Source organism: Scyliorhinus canicula, chromosome 14 (genome assembly GCF_902713615.1).
Source record: "Scyliorhinus canicula chromosome 14, sScyCan1.1, whole genome shotgun sequence".
Taxonomy (NCBI): Eukaryota; Metazoa; Chordata; class Chondrichthyes; order Carcharhiniformes; family Scyliorhinidae; genus Scyliorhinus; species Scyliorhinus canicula.
The window spans coordinates 54,936,998-54,952,547 of record NC_052159.1 but is presented as its reverse complement, the minus strand read 5'-3'; the positions used below and the strand labels follow the sequence as shown (position 1 = coordinate 54,952,547).

At 44.3% G+C, this 15,550-nt stretch overlaps 1 protein-coding gene across 1 annotated transcript in view; it reads right to left on the bottom strand.

The window, feature by feature from the left end:
- micu2 (mitochondrial calcium uptake 2) overlaps positions 1 to 15,550 on the bottom strand; it is a 599,136-nt gene that overhangs the window by 107,639 nt on the left and 475,947 nt on the right. The window contains 1 exon segment of the mRNA XM_038818942.1: positions 6,874 to 6,930. Coding sequence (XP_038674870.1) covers positions 6,874 to 6,930 — 57 coding nt within the window.

Sequence of the window (15,550 nt, the reverse complement as noted above, 5' to 3'; positions counted from 1 at the left end):
TCTTACGTAAACAGGTGTCAACCTTCCGACTCCTACCGCTAAGGGGGATTCAAGACAGGGTAGTTTTCAGAGGGTGGGTGGGAGAAGGGAGCATCTCTGACATTTACAAGGAACTTATGGGGTCAGAGGAGACGCAGACCGAGGAGCTGAAGTGCAAGTTGGAGGAGGAGCTGGGAGGATAGAGGATGGTCTATGGCGGACGCATTGAGTAGAGTCAATGCGTCCACAACATGTGCCAGGCTCAGCCTGATACAATTTAAGGTAATTCATCGGGCTCACATGACAGTGGCCCAGATGAGCAGTTTCTTTGGGGTGAAAGACAGGTGTGCAAAATGTGCGGGAGGACTAGCGAACCATGTCCACATGTTCTGGGCATGTCCCTGGCTCAGGGGACTTTGGCAGGGGTTCGCAGATGTCATGCCCACGGTGTTCAAAACAAGGGTGGCGCTGAGTCCAGAGGTGGCGATTTTCAGGGTGTCGGAAGACCTGGGAATCCTGGAGGAGAAAGAGACAGACGTTCTGGCCTTTGCTTCCCTGGTAGCCCGGAGACGGATACTATTAGCATGGAGGGATACAAAGCCCCCGAAGTCGGAGACCTGACTATCGGACATGGCTAGTTTTCTCTGTTTGGAGAAAATCAAGTTCGCCTTGAGAGGGTCACTGTTAGGGTTCGCCCGGAGGTGGCAACCATTCGTCGACTTCTTCGCGGAAAATTAATCGTCAGCAGAAGGGGGGGGGTTTATTTTAGCTTAGGGTAGGGGGTTAATAAAGGTGGGACCTGTAAGGGAGGGAGGCGGCTTTTGCACTATGTTTATAGTTTCACGTACAATGTTTATTTTGTTGTTGTTATGATACCAAAAATACCTCAATAAAATGTTTATTAAAAAAAAACTTTGAAATTTCTAACATCTTGCCGAGATTCCTGTTTTTGTTCTAGTGCTTCCCGGTGTTTCTGTCAAAGTTGTTTTTTCGAGAGGTGGACCGACTTATTTCTGGGTTTGTTTAGGCTGGCAAATCCCGAGGATTCGGAGAGGGATGCTTCAGAGGGAGGGGGCTGACATTGCCAAATTTGTCGTAGGTGCTGAGGTGGTGCAGGGATCCAAGGCTGCTTTGAGTCCAGATGTAGTCAGAATCAGTTAGGGGTACAGGCCGAGGGGCATTGGTAACAGCGCCATTTCCGGTGTGCCGGCGAAGTACTCAACAAATCCAGTGGTGGTGGCCACACTAAAAATCTGAAGGCAACTTCACCAACATTTCAAGTTGGCCCATTTGTGTAGCCACCTATTTGAGCCAGCAAAGCTAAATGCCACAATTGATGCATGGAGGGAGAGAGGGCTGGAGAATGTGGGGGTCTATTTTTGGAGGGGCAGTTTGCCAGCTGGGAGGAGATAAAGGAGTATTTGGGCTAGTGAATGCAGACGTGTTTAGGTACCTCCAGGTGTGGAGCTGGGCTGAGGAGTTTTTTCCAGTTTTCCTGGTGGGACAGCCATCTACCTTGTTGGAGCGGATTCTCTCCTGCTCAGGATCAGAGGAGGGCAGTACGTCCGGCATGTATGAGCGAATAGTGGGGCAGGAGTTGAGTTCGGTGGAGGGAGTGAAGGCGAAACTGGTCGAGGAGTTGGGGCCGATACTGGAGGAGGTGGTATGGAGTGAGGCACTGATGAGGGTGAACGCGACATCGTCCTGCATAAGGCTGAGCCTTATTCAGTTGAAGGTAGAATTTCAAGCGCACCTCACTAAAGTGAGGATGAGCTGCTTTTGAAAGGACTGGAGGACAAGTGTGAGTGCTGCTTGAGGGGGCTAGTGCACCACACACACATGTTCTGGTTGTGTCCCAAACTGGTGGGGTTTTGGAGGTTCATTTTTGACACCATGTTGCCGATCCTGAATGTGGGGTTAGAATCCTGCCCAGTGGTGGCGATTTCTGGGGTCTCTGAGGTGCCGGAGCTGTGGACGGGGGCAGGAACTGATTTGCTGGCTTTTGCTTTGTCGGTGGCATGGAGGCGGATCCTATTGGGCTGGAGGTTGGTGACACTGCCAAGTACTTCAGCATGACTCGGGGACTTGATGCTGTTTCTGCACTTAGTGACGGTCAAATACACCATGAAGGGGTCAAATGAGGGGTTCTATCGAAGGTGGTGGACGTTCATATTGCACTTTAGAGAACTGGTCACTGTTAACTGTTAGTGGGGAGGTGTTGGGGGGTGGGTTGGGGGTATTCGGATTTTGTGGGGTTAGTTTTGTTGGTTTGGTAATGGGTGGGGGGGGGGGGGGAGTGGTGTTGGGATTGGTATTTGCGAAAAGTATTTGTTTATGTCTTCTGTATAAAATGTTAAACATTTTAAATAAACATCATTTCCAAAAAATCCTTTGAAACTTCTGGAAGTCAGCATGTGACTAGCTGGAGCCAGTTTGTCAGCTCAGCAATTGTCCATTTTGAAAAGCACAAACAAAACAACGTTATATAGTCCAGTTGACATGTAGATATGTATATTTTCTTTCACATCTCAACTGTGATAATTCTTACGACCAAAGTGAATAGCCTCACATTTCCCACATTATACTCCTTTCGCCATCTTCTTGCCCATTCAGTTAACCTGCCCTATTCACTTTGCAGCCTCTCTGTGTCCTCCTCACCTCTTGCATTTCCATGTAGCTTTATATCGTCAATAATTACTCTTTGTCTCAGTCACTAATATAGTTTGTAAATAGCTGGGGTTTGTAAATAGCATTAAGCCTGGCACTTCACTAATCACAGACGTTGACTACACTAAGAAGACGGTCACCGGTACCTGCCACCTGTTATAGCTTCAAGAATAGGGTGAGGATGGCATTGCCAATGATTGCGAAGGTGATTGTGGGCATGAAAATTTGTGCGTCTAACTCCTTCCTGTTGGAACAGGTTTTTTGCAACATCTCTCATTTTGCTATCCATTGTTGCAAAGAATGATCATTGACATTCTGTATTACAAGGAAGCCAAATATATTTTATTCTGTCTTACCAGAGAGAAGCAGCTGGAGCAAACAGATGGCATGACAAGGATTGCAGGCTTTTCCATGTGCAGGGTTCCAGTGACTGCACAATTGTGACTTTGTGGGTGCTGCTCGACAACTCTGTGATGTGCTGAAACCAGAAGGGATTCTATTCCTCCATCGTGTAGCTGATGTGCACTCAGATGCAGCATATCATGCAGGTTGATAGTTGGTATCCTAATGCACCAAATGTATATGAGCCACAACAAAAAACCAGAGAGTGTGGGGAGGGCACTGAGCACAAAGACTATCCATTGAGCACATTGCATATGTCTCTGGTGTGACATAAAAACGTGAATTTAATGAAACGTGTCATCATGAGGGCACAGCGCTTTTCACCAGTTACACAGCGACCAGCTGGGGAGGAGGAGGAAGGGAGGTAGTGGAAAGAAAGAGGCAACCACACATTCCCTTTCTGGCCGTACCATCTGTGATCAACGCACCTGGCTGTGGTGCGTTTGAACATAAGCCCAACTTCCCATTCACCAAAGGCCCCACGTCTTATCATTCCCGTTACTGACCATCTAAGCACCGTCTTTACAACAATGCTAAAAAAAAACATCCTGAAGCAGCTAAGTGATTTTAAGACTTCCACTCATGCAAGAGAGGCATTGTCCAAGCAGCTCTAGCATGAGAGAGAAAGTTGTGGAAAGGTAAGTGGCTCCAGCAGGGCGGCACAGTGGCGTGGTGGTTAGCACTGCTGCATCACGGCGCCGAGGACCTGGGTTCGATCCCGGCCCCTGGTCACTGTCCATGTGGAGTTTGCATATTCTCCCCGCGTCTGCATGGGTCTCACCCCCACAACCCAAAACGATGTGCATGGTAAGTGAATGGGCCACGCTAAATTGCACTTTAATTGGAAAAAAAGAACTGGGTACTCTAAATTTTTTTAAAAATTAAACATTGCCGTATTGCATGCATTCCCTTAGTGAATGTCTTCCATGTGTCTTTGCCTGGCTTGGTGCTTCTATGCATCATGATTTATTTCATCAAGTACTAAATTATTTAAACGAGAATTTTTAACATTTTTTATCAAATCTGTACAGTGCTCAGAGATAGTCTTTGTTAATCCCAGGAGATGTTCTCAACCAGCAGAGAGATGCTTGGAATGTGTAATTTTAACCAGAGTGCCTTCTGTCAACTTCTCGCCCCCGGAATTTCCAAAATAAATGTTCAAATATTTGATGACAACTTTTGGAGCCACTTACCTTTCCACAACTTTCTCTCTCTTGCTGTAGCTGCTTGTTGGACAATACCTCTCTTGCATGAGTGGAAGTCTTAAAATCGCTTTCACTATGGAGCTATAAGTGCAATTTAGCACAGTGCCCTTTCTAGAAATGTTTAGTACACTTTCACTTTGAATAATATTCTGTAGTGATGGAAGTTAACTCAAAAGGTTTTAACATTTCATTTTGCATTTTACTAAAAGAATAGTGTTCTACAATAATTGTAATAATAGCCACCATTTTTATTTCTATTAATGTATTTTGGGTAACTCAGCTGCAACAAAGGCGATGTTTGTTGTTGTAAAAGTTTTGCACACATCTCTTTTAGCAAGATGTGAAGGAAATTGTAAAGCTTTGGGACTTTTTAAATCATTAAAGTCTGGATAGATTTGGTAAAATGCAATACCCAGAAATGAATCTTTACTATATTGATTGCGATTTTGTCACTCAAGTACTATAATTTTGAATAATAAAAGTTAGTCCATGAAGATGCCAATTTCTGGGCAAATGATCGCGATAAAAATCACTCGTCGTCACAAAGAACTTGTTCATAATGTATGAGGGGTCTCATTGTTAACATTTAATCTTGGTTTATGCCAAACTCTCCTTATTTCCTTAAATCAGTTTGGGAAGATCACAATGGCTTTGATCTTCCAGTCTTTGGATGGTCATACCACAGATGCACCCCCGAAGATGCTCTGGGTGACCCCTGGGAAGTCCCAACACAAGGACTCCACAGGAATTGCCCAGGAAGTTTCAACTTTAGTTGGCCAATTACCCAGCGTCTGGAACCTTCCAGATCTCTGAGCTAGTGTTGGTGCTTCAGATGATTCCGACTCACTTAACAGAATAATTCTCCAGCAATAGTTAGAGGAATTAAAGCCAGTTCTAACTCCTGGGTAACTAAATCACTGAACCCCCAAACCTCGGAAGAACCTCTCTTCCCAAACCCGCCCTCCCTCATCACCCGGACTATCCCCACCGACCACCTGATTCCCTTCCAATCACCCAATTACACCCTAATGGAATACAATGTTGACAAATGTGAGGTTATCCATTTTGGTAGGAATAACAGCAAACGGGATTATTATTTAAACGATAAAATATTAAAGCATGCCGCTGTTCAGAGAGACTTGGGTGTGCTAGTGCATGAGTCACAGAAGGTTGGTTTACAAGTGCAACAGGTGATTAAGAAGGCAAATGGAATTTTGTCCTTCATTGCTAGAGGGATGGAGTTTAAGACTAGGGAGGTTATGTTGCAATTGTATAAGGTGTTAGTGCGGCCACACCTGGAGTATTGTGTTCAGTTTTGGTCTCCTTACTTGAGAAAGGACGTACTGGCGCTGGAGGGTGTGCAGAGGAGATTCACTAGGTTAATCCCAGAGCTGAAGGGGTTGGATTATGAGGAGAGGTTGAGTAGACTGGGACTGTATTCGTTGGAATTTAGAAGGATGAGGGGGGATCTTATAGAAACATTTAAAATTATGAAGGGAATAGATAGGATAGATGCGGGCAGGTTGTTTCCACTGGCGGGTGACAGCAGAACTAGGGGGCATAGCCTCAAAATAAGGGGAAGTAGATTTAGAACTGAGTTTAGGAGGAACTTCTTCACCCAAAGGGTTGTGAATCTATGGAATTCCTTGCCCAGTGAAGCAGTTGAGGCTCCTTCATTACATGTTTTTAAGGTAAAGATAGATAGTTTTTTGAAGAATAAAGGGATTAAGGGTTATGGTGTTCGGGCCGGAAAGTGGAGCTGAGTCCACAAAAGATCAGCCATGATCTCATTGAATGGCGGAGCAGGCTCGAGGGGCCAGATGGCCTACTCCTGCTCCTAGTTCTTATGTTCTTATGTTCACCCTGATTACCCCCCACGACTTTGTCCCCCAAAACCATCTGACAAGCCCCACCCCCTCACTTACCTACCTTCACTGCACAGCTTGTCAAAGTGTCTTCGGGACATTTAAACGTCATGGTATATGGCAGAAAGTGCAGTAAAGAGAGGGTTTGGCTTGGGTTCTCAGTTGCTCCTGCTATGTGAAAGATGGATTACTAAACAGGGATCTCCACATTTTTTAGGAAGCTTGGTTTCGAAGTCCAGGTAAGAAATGTGGAGCTCCGGTGCAATGTTGTAGGTAAACAGGTGTGGAGTGGCAATCCAAGGTGATTGTCCCACCTCGGAAGATTTGGCCCAATGATATATTCTCAAAGCAAATAGAACCGTACAAATCTTGAGCTTTAATGCGGATATGAACAAATTACCTCTTCTTAATCTTAGCTACAATCTAATGCCTTTTTAATAACAGTACAGAATAAACATGTTTTCTCGGGGACTATACCTGCTCCTTACCATTACTTTGTATAGAATCTCCTTGTTGTACCATAACTTGGAATTAATTGCAAGTAAACAGTCAGATTGACAGACTGGATCCTTTATCAATCAAATTAACAGGAATTGTGAGGAATCAAGATGTCCTGTAAACAACATTCATGAACTTTTAGACAGATTTTTCTCAAACAAGCTATCCCTTTGACAGGCTCAACAGTGGTATTAAGAGGAAATAATTATTCTGAGTTTGTTTGACAGGAAGTAACCCGGATGGAGATGACAACTTACCAGTGCAGACTGTGCTCCTGGCTTGACCTCTTTCTTTTGCCGAATGATGTTCTGCAGCTGAAATCAGATCACAGATCTCAATATTTTAAAACGTCACAGTTTTTTTTAACAATTGCTGAACAATTTAAACTTCACACAGAGGCTGCATTCATGGAGAGGTCAGGATAATGCCTGTTTAAAAATTATGGGCTGGATGCTCCGATATGGAGGCTATATCCGGAGGAAGTGTCTGATTTTATGCCGAAAAGAATTCGGCGAGTACCAATCTCCTGACCGGTGTGAGGCTAGTAGCCACGGCTACGTAACACGCACGGCCTTCCCGATATAAATGCCTGGAGAATTGCCGGGTCTGTGTCACGCATGCGCACCGCGACGACCTGCACTGGTCGCGCCGTACAACATGGTGCCGGCCGTGTGTGGACCTGACCTGCCAGATAGTGCGCCCCAGGCCAGCAGCCTCCACGCTTGTTGCGTGAAAACTAAGAGCACATGTGTCCCGCACCGTCGGAAACTCGGCCCATCAGGGGCGGAGCATCAGGGGAGGGCTTTCAGGTAATGTCCTGAGGCTGTCCCAACAGCGTATGCCGTACTCCTCGATTATGCCATCTTGGAGGAGGTGGAACATCCAAAAACAGGCACTGCCCCCGATACGGTCGTAAACAGGGATTCTCCGCCTGATCGTCGATTACGATATCGGAGTTGGGCAACGGAGAATCCCGTCCCATGTGTTTAGGGAGGTGCAAAGCAGACTACCATTTACAAATTCGCGTTAGGAAAATAGAATGGGATCTATGGGCGGGATTTACCGAACGATCTGGGACGTGGCCTGCCATTGGCTGGCGGCAGGATATTCTGATCCCACCGTTGTCAACGGGATTTCCTGTTGAATGCAGATCTCATTACAGAATGACACCTTAGAATGTAACTGTAGGATTCTACCTGACGTTCCCGAGGAGACAGTTTTGCTTTTGAAGATATACACGACTACTTAATAAAAAGAATTACATTCAGTTGAGCTGAAGGATAAGATGGATAATAAATCCAGATATGGGTGGGATTATTTTTAGCCCGCGTTAGCCTCATGCACGGGATTGTCGACGCGGGCAGAAAACCCAGAGAAAATTGGGAAATGCAATTCTCACCTGAGAGATGGTGTTTCCTGATTTTCGTCAGTGACATCATGAGGTTCACACCCACAGAGTGTGAGAGCCTCACTTTAATGTATTTGAATACATTTCAATGTAGTTACCCAACAGCACCCCCCCCCCACCCCATGACCCCCCCCCCCCCTCCCTTAACTGAATAATTAACATCAGCACGGTTTACATCAGGATTTGAAAAACGAGGTTGAATCGAGGTGTGCAATGGTATAGCACCTGGGGGGACAGGGACATGCCCGGGCAGTGCCCTCGCATTGCCCCTTGGCACAGGTAGGCCCTGGCACTGCCAACCTTTATCAAGGGGCAGTGCCAGCTGCAGGCCACATGGGGGTGGGATCCGCGTTGTCTGTAGTGGTTTTGGGGGAAGAGGCAAAGAGCGGCAAGGTCATTGAAAAGTGGTGAAGGCCATGGCGGAGGCGGAAGAAAAAGAGTGCCCCCACGGCACAGGCCCGCCGGCTGATCGGTGGGCCCCGATTGCGGGCCATGCCACCGTGGGGGCACCACCCCAGGGCCAGATCCCCCCCCTCCCCGCCCCAGCACTCACCCGCGCCGCCAATACCGCCGGTAAGATAGGTGGTTTAATCTACGGCGGATGGAGAGGCTAGTCAGTGGCGGGACTTCAGCCCATCGTAGGCTGAATCACCGCGAGGGGCCCGCCGACCAGTGCGCGCAGTTCCCACCCCCGCCGAATCTCGGGGGGGGGGGGGGGGGCGGAGAATTCGGGACTTGGCGGGGGCGGGCATAACGCCGACCCCGGGCGATTCTCCGACCTGGCGGGGGGTCGGAGAATCCCGCCCCAGGTCTGTGCAGCTGGAGAGCTACACATCAGTTTTTAGTCTGAGCCTGACACTTTGAAAAAACACAGTAAGATACCGCCCATGACCATTTTTCAGGCCTCTTCAAGACTGCAAAATATTTGTAGCAGAACATTATTCCAAAGGCATGGAGCCTGGCAAACTGTCAACAGAGATTAATCTTCAACATTTATCTGTAAACCAAATTCTAGAGGAAACTTTGAATATTTAAGAAGAATTAAAAGAATTGTGCGAAGAAAAAAAATCCTATTACACACATAGAAGAAATGTTATTTGTATAATTGAATTATAGACCTAAAATAAATACTAAGGCCGTGATGGGGAGGAGAGTCATGGGGTTAAATTGTCAAATGTACATTAATATACTAAGTGCCGCTCATTGTCTTTATTAACGGCAGTAGATTTCATGACATGAAACACCGAAAGCTAGCACACAGGTACAGCAGGTAATCAGGAAGGCTAATAGAATGTTGTCCCTCATTTCAAGGGGGTTGGAGTATAAGAGTCAGGAGGCATTGCTGCAACAGTACAAGGTGCTGGTTAGACCACATCTGGAGTACTGTGAGCAGTTTTGGTCCTCTTATTTAAGGAAAGGTATCATTCCATTGGAGGCGGTTCAGAGAAGACCCAAGTATCTTACATTCTAAGTATACCAATCGTGTGTTCAAATTTAATTCAAATGGCCAAACTGATATTGGTAAAAAATTTGTATATCGTAGTCCTTACTTTTAAATATTGTTTTATATTACTGTGTAAAACATGGGAAGTGAAAATACATTTACTATGTCTCAAATTATTATGCCTTCAATGGCTATTCTTCGATGTGCTAGAATTTACAATAATTACTATTCTTGAGTATTTATTGAAGACATTTTGTCAAAGCTTTTCATCTTGCACTCATCAGGACAATCAAAACTTATTGGGGAAACAACAAATTTATACTGTATGAGAAGAGAATTCAGATTATTTAGCAAATAAAAGTAAAGTCGCCATAGTCCCAGATGATCATAGGCTGCTTTCCCCTTTGAGGGGGCGAGCTGACTGCGGTGATTTAACCTGAGGATCACCACACCTCAAGCAAGGGGCAAGGTTGAGAAGGCAGGGCCTTCATTGAACCCGCGCTGTTGGCCTTGTTCTGCATCACAAACCAGCTGTCCAGCCAACTGAGCTAAACCTGCCCTTAGACTCTGGTTGGTGGATGTATTGCCATGGAGAAACACCAGTCAATGGAGACTGACAGTTAACTGGCAAGTGTTGTTTGAAAACTCAAACCATACAACTTGACTCGGATTGGTCAAGGCATTTCCCTGAGGAATTAATCAGCAAATGTCCATCACTTGTCTTTTATAGCTGAAAATGTGCAATGTATGGTCCTTCTGTCTGCAAAGAACATGGCTCAATGTATTAATATATGTAGCTTCCAATGCCTGCAAATAAGTCATACTACGAGAATGACTGACAATCTTAAATTGGTTGTCAGTATACTTTTTAGTACACTAAGGATTTACTCACTAACCCGCCACATGTTTTTCGGCGGCGGAGGCGGTGCTGGCATTTGACTGCACCCCTTGTTGCCGGGAAACCCATACGTTTGCGTGGGTTCGGAATATCCCACCGGCGTGAACAGCCGGTAAATCCTGCCCTGAGGATTATTTTGTAAATGGTGTCCAATTGCTGAATCATATCTAATGTTGGACACTGTTTATTATTCTGAACATTACAGATTTGTCAGATCATCACATAATTCCCATCTACATTATTTTATTATAACAGTATACATCACAAAGCAATATTTTAGCATTGAAGATATGGAGAATTAGCAGACTCATCACCATTGATGGTAGATTCTGTTTAGTTATATTTCAGTGTCCCTCTTATAACTATTTTATTTGGAATTGCATGGATAAGTAAGTGAGTATGAGTTGAACTGAACAGAAAGTGGTGGGAAGGAACCTTTAAGCTTCTTTGGAAGAAAATTCTGGCTGAAAAAGTCATAAGTGGATTTTCATAAATGGATCAGTGAGTGTATAATCTCAGTAACCTTTGGTCTGCAGTTTCTTCTTTAGCAATAATTTCAAAAAATGCTTATTGATGCTGCTGAGTAATGGCCTGTAGCATTGTCACACTGGGCTGCCTTGAGGTGACATTAAAAAGTGTTTTAAGTTCAGAAAACAATTAGTTCTCACAACTGGGGTTAACATTTGCCCACAAAGTCAATCAGCTGATGCTTCATAACCACCATAAATACTTCAGAGAACACTTCGAACTGCATGCGTCTGATCAGATACGTCTTTTATCACAGCTGCCTCTTGTTCCACAATAGTCTGACGTAACTGACTTTCTATATTGTTTCCAAAAACTTGTGTACTGCTTGTTACACTGAGCAGAAACATTTACTGAAATCCTATTCCAGATGTTTTACATACCTTTCAATGAAACTTGCACAGCTCCTCATATGAGCAGCATTAACAAAAGAAAATAAGGGAAACATTGTTAATCAAAACATCCAACAATATGTAGTAACCCCATCATGAAGCCGATTTAGATGTATAGATGGATATACCTTGTGAAATGTTAATTTCATTCCCTTCCCAAAAACAGTCATTGCCTTTAAGATGTATTTATTACGTCTCCCCCTTCACCCAAGTCCCCTCCTCCCTTTATAAATACCTTTTACTGTACTGTGAATATTTGCACTGCTTTTGGTACTTATTAAAGTTACCACCAATGTTAGGTTGGTTTGCCTGTAATTGCTGAGTTTATCCCTCTCTTTTACCAAACTGTTGTGTAATTCTCCAATCTGGATCCAGCCACATATCCAAGGAGAACTGGAAAATTGAGACCGAAGCTCTGAAATCTCCACCCTTACTCCCCAATAATCCAGGATGCATCCCAACCAAACAGATGACTTCAAGGACTTCCAAACTTTTAAGTAATTATCAAGAAACTTCTGATTTACTTCAGAATCACACAAAGTCAAAAGCACGCGCCGTTATTGTGACACTGGGCAGTACTCAATAAGCTAGAATTCTATCTTTGCAATGGGTGTCTTGAATTCATTTATTGTTTTTGGACAGCAATTGGGTGAGGAATGCAGTCAGAACTCTTTTTAATTTACAATTTTGTTTGCCTAAATATGTTCTCTTGCTGCATGAGGCAGGGACTGTTTCAACATCTGAATAATTGTAAATACTGTGCAAACATTAACAAATATCCCCAATTTTGACCGTACAATGGAGAGGTCACTGATGAAGCAGCTGATAGGTTATGGGCACTACCAAGAGGAACTCCTGCATCAATGTTCTGGAGCTGAAATCGTTGACCTCAATCAACCTCAACTCTTTTCTTTGTGCTAGGTATGTCTCCAGCCAGTAGAAGTTTCCCATGACCACCATTGACTTCCATTGTAATTGGTCTCTTTGATTGCACACTCGGTCAAAAACTGTCTTAATGTGAAGGGCAGTCGCTCTCTTCTCACCTCTGAAATTCAACTCTTTTACTCATGTTTGGACTGTTTGGAAGTTGTAATGAGGTTTGGAGCTGAGAAGTCCTGGCGAAACACAAAACTGAGCATCAGTGAGCCATTTATTGGTGAGTAAGTGCTGCCTGACCTTACTGCAGACAACTACATCCATCACTTTTCGGATGTTTGAGACTGCTGAAGTGGCAATTGGCCAGGATTGGATTTGTGCTGTGTTTTGCGGACAGAATAATCCTGGAAAATATTCAACTTTGTCAGGTCAATGCCAGTGTTGTTGCTGCATTGGAACATCTTATCTAGGGGCATGGCTAGTTCTGCACTATGGCCAGAATGTTGACGAGCCCCATTAACACGTCCTAACATTTTGGGGATTTTAAATTTTGTGATATTTCAGTTCAGGGATTCTGAATTCATTGCAGTTTGTGGGGACCTCAACACTGCACCTTACGGAGAAGTATAGAATCATAGACAACAACTTCTGGATGTCCACATTTAATTGCTCATATGTGAAACTCCAGTGGTTACTGTCAGTTTCAGAGGAACACTTCACGATCATCAATATCAAAAAATGGAACAACATCAAACCCACTACTTATGGTGGAAAACCTATATTTTAATAGTGCAGGTGGGAACAATTAAAGGCAAAGGGCTGGATTGTCGATTGTCAAGACTCAAATCTGCTTAAAGCAGATGGTGAAAAATTGAGCTGTTCTGCTGGCGGGGGTGGGGGTGGGGGGGGGGGGGGGGGGGTTTGGCAGGGGCTTTATATAAATGAACTGGATGAAGGAATTGAAGGGATGGTTGCCAAATTTGCTGATGTCACAAAGATAGGTAGGAAAGTAATTTGTGAAGAGGATATAAGGAGGCTATAAGGTTAATTGAGTGGGCAAAGATCTGGAAAATGGGGGATAATGTGGGAAAGTGTGAAATTGGTCCATTATGGCAGGAAGAATAACAAAGAAACATATTATCTAAACGGTGAGAGATTGCTGAGCTCTGACATGCAGAAGGATCTGGGTGTCCTTGTGCATGAATCACAAAAGGCTAATATGCAGATAAAGCAAGTAATTAGGAAAGCTAATAGAATGTTACCATTTATTGTGAGGGGAATTGATTACAAAAGTGTGCTTCACTTGTACTAGTGAGACCACATTTGGAGTACTGTATATAGTATTGGGCACTTTATTCAAGGAAAGGTGTGAATGCATTGGGAAATGTTCAGAGAAAGTTTATCAAACTAATAACTGGAATAGGTGAGCTGTCTTATGAGGAAAGGTTAGACAGGCTAGTCTTGTAGCTGCAAGAGTTTACAAGAGTAAGAGGTGACTTGATTTGAAGCACGTAAGATCCTGAGGCTTTTTGACAGGGTGGATGTGGAGAGGATGTTTCCTCTTGTAGGGTGTTGTTCGTTCTGGGTGAGTGCGCTTAACACTCAATTTGGCTCTGTTTCGTTACTTAGCTCTGGAGTCGCCAGGTATCGTTAAGATACCGCCACAAGTTTCAAGGTGAAGTTCAAAGCAATAAAACCATACACCAATTAGTAAGTTCAAACAACTGAGTTTATTATAATACAATTATAAAACTACCCATGCACATGCTAAGAGGATTAAACTATTCCTACCGCTAAATAAACAAATACTTATCTCGAAGGAACTGCCGGATCAGGGGGCAAGGCCTCTTGCTCTGCTCTGGTCTCCAGACTTCAGGTTGGTACAGGTTAAAAAGGGGTCAGGAGTGTCTATCTCTGGTAGCGATCGTTGTGAGACACTTACTTGCTGGTGGCTGCTGTCCCCAAACCTCTCCTCTCTCTCGTTCAAGGTCTTCTTGGCAAAGCTGGTCGAAATGCTGGTCCAGAGAGGAGGGCTGGTTCAGAAGAATGAACTAAGTGTGGGACCTGTCTTTTATAGGTCCCAGGGATCCGCGCCCCTTTGGGCGGACCCCTTTACCTGCTCGGAATCGATTGGGTCTCTTCCCAATCGATATGTTTGAATCCCCCCAATACTGAGGCTGTTCCTTGGCTACTGGGCGGGCTTTCAGGTGCTTTGTTTTCGGACCCCGCTGGTGCCGGGGTGTCTGGTATCCTATACAATGTTCCAGTTACTTCCCCATTTGTGTTAATTGTCTCTGGGATCGTTCCATTACTATGCTAACTATCCCAGAGATTGCCTCATTAGTATGCGGAATGTTTGTTTCGGTGCCATCTGCTCTCTTAGCAGACAGAATCCACATTTGCTTGGTGCAGCCTGCTAGTGCTGCAAACATTGTCCATTTTAACCTGTATGCTTTGCGTTCCTCCATTTTGTATTTAGGGAATGGCCAACTTCGGTGGCTACAAGGAGAATCTAGAACTAGGGGCCACTATTTAAAATAAGGGGTCCCCCGTTTAAAACTGAGATGATACAAATTTATTTTACTCAGAGGATTGCCAGTCTTTGGAACTCTCTTCCTGACATGTTGGTGGAAGCAGAGTCTTTGAATGTTTTTAAGGCAGAGGTAGATAGATTCTTGATAAACAAAGCGGTGATGGTTATCGGGGGTAGGCGCGATGCAGATTTGAGGTTACTATCAGATCATCCAAGATGTTATTAAATGGTGGAGCATGCTCGAGGGGCTGAATGGCCTACTGCTCACTGGTGGTATCTTCGTATGTAGTTACCTAATTGACTACCTTGCTGGTGCCTCTAGGCCAGGTCCTTGTTTTTCACTGAATAAGACTGAAAGAAACTACAATTTGCTGTTATGGTTAAATGCTATGTGCAAACTTGACTACATTTTAGAATGAGATCAATCACCTTAGCCATCTCCTGAAGCTAGTTATTGTCAATTTTACATTCAGGTTTTCTTGTATACCAGAACTGAAAGTATAAACTTATCAGGAAAGGCTGGGGCCCTTTTCTCTAGAAAAGAGAAGGTTGAAGGGCGACCGGATGGAGATTATAAACTTGATACAGAAGTTTTCATTTGTGGGACAGACCAAAACTAGAGGCCATAAAAATATGCCATCAAGAAAACCCACAGGAAATTCAAGAGAAAGTTCCTTACTTGAAGAGTGGTTGGAACTTGCTACCAAAAGGAACAGCAAAAGGAATAGTGAAGGTGCATTCAAGGGAAATTAGATAAGCAAATGAGTGAGAAAGAAATAGAAGGATCAGCTGATAGGGTCAGATGAAGCTGAATGGGAGGAACTTAGTGTGGAAAGAAAGGCCGGCATAGGCCAGCTG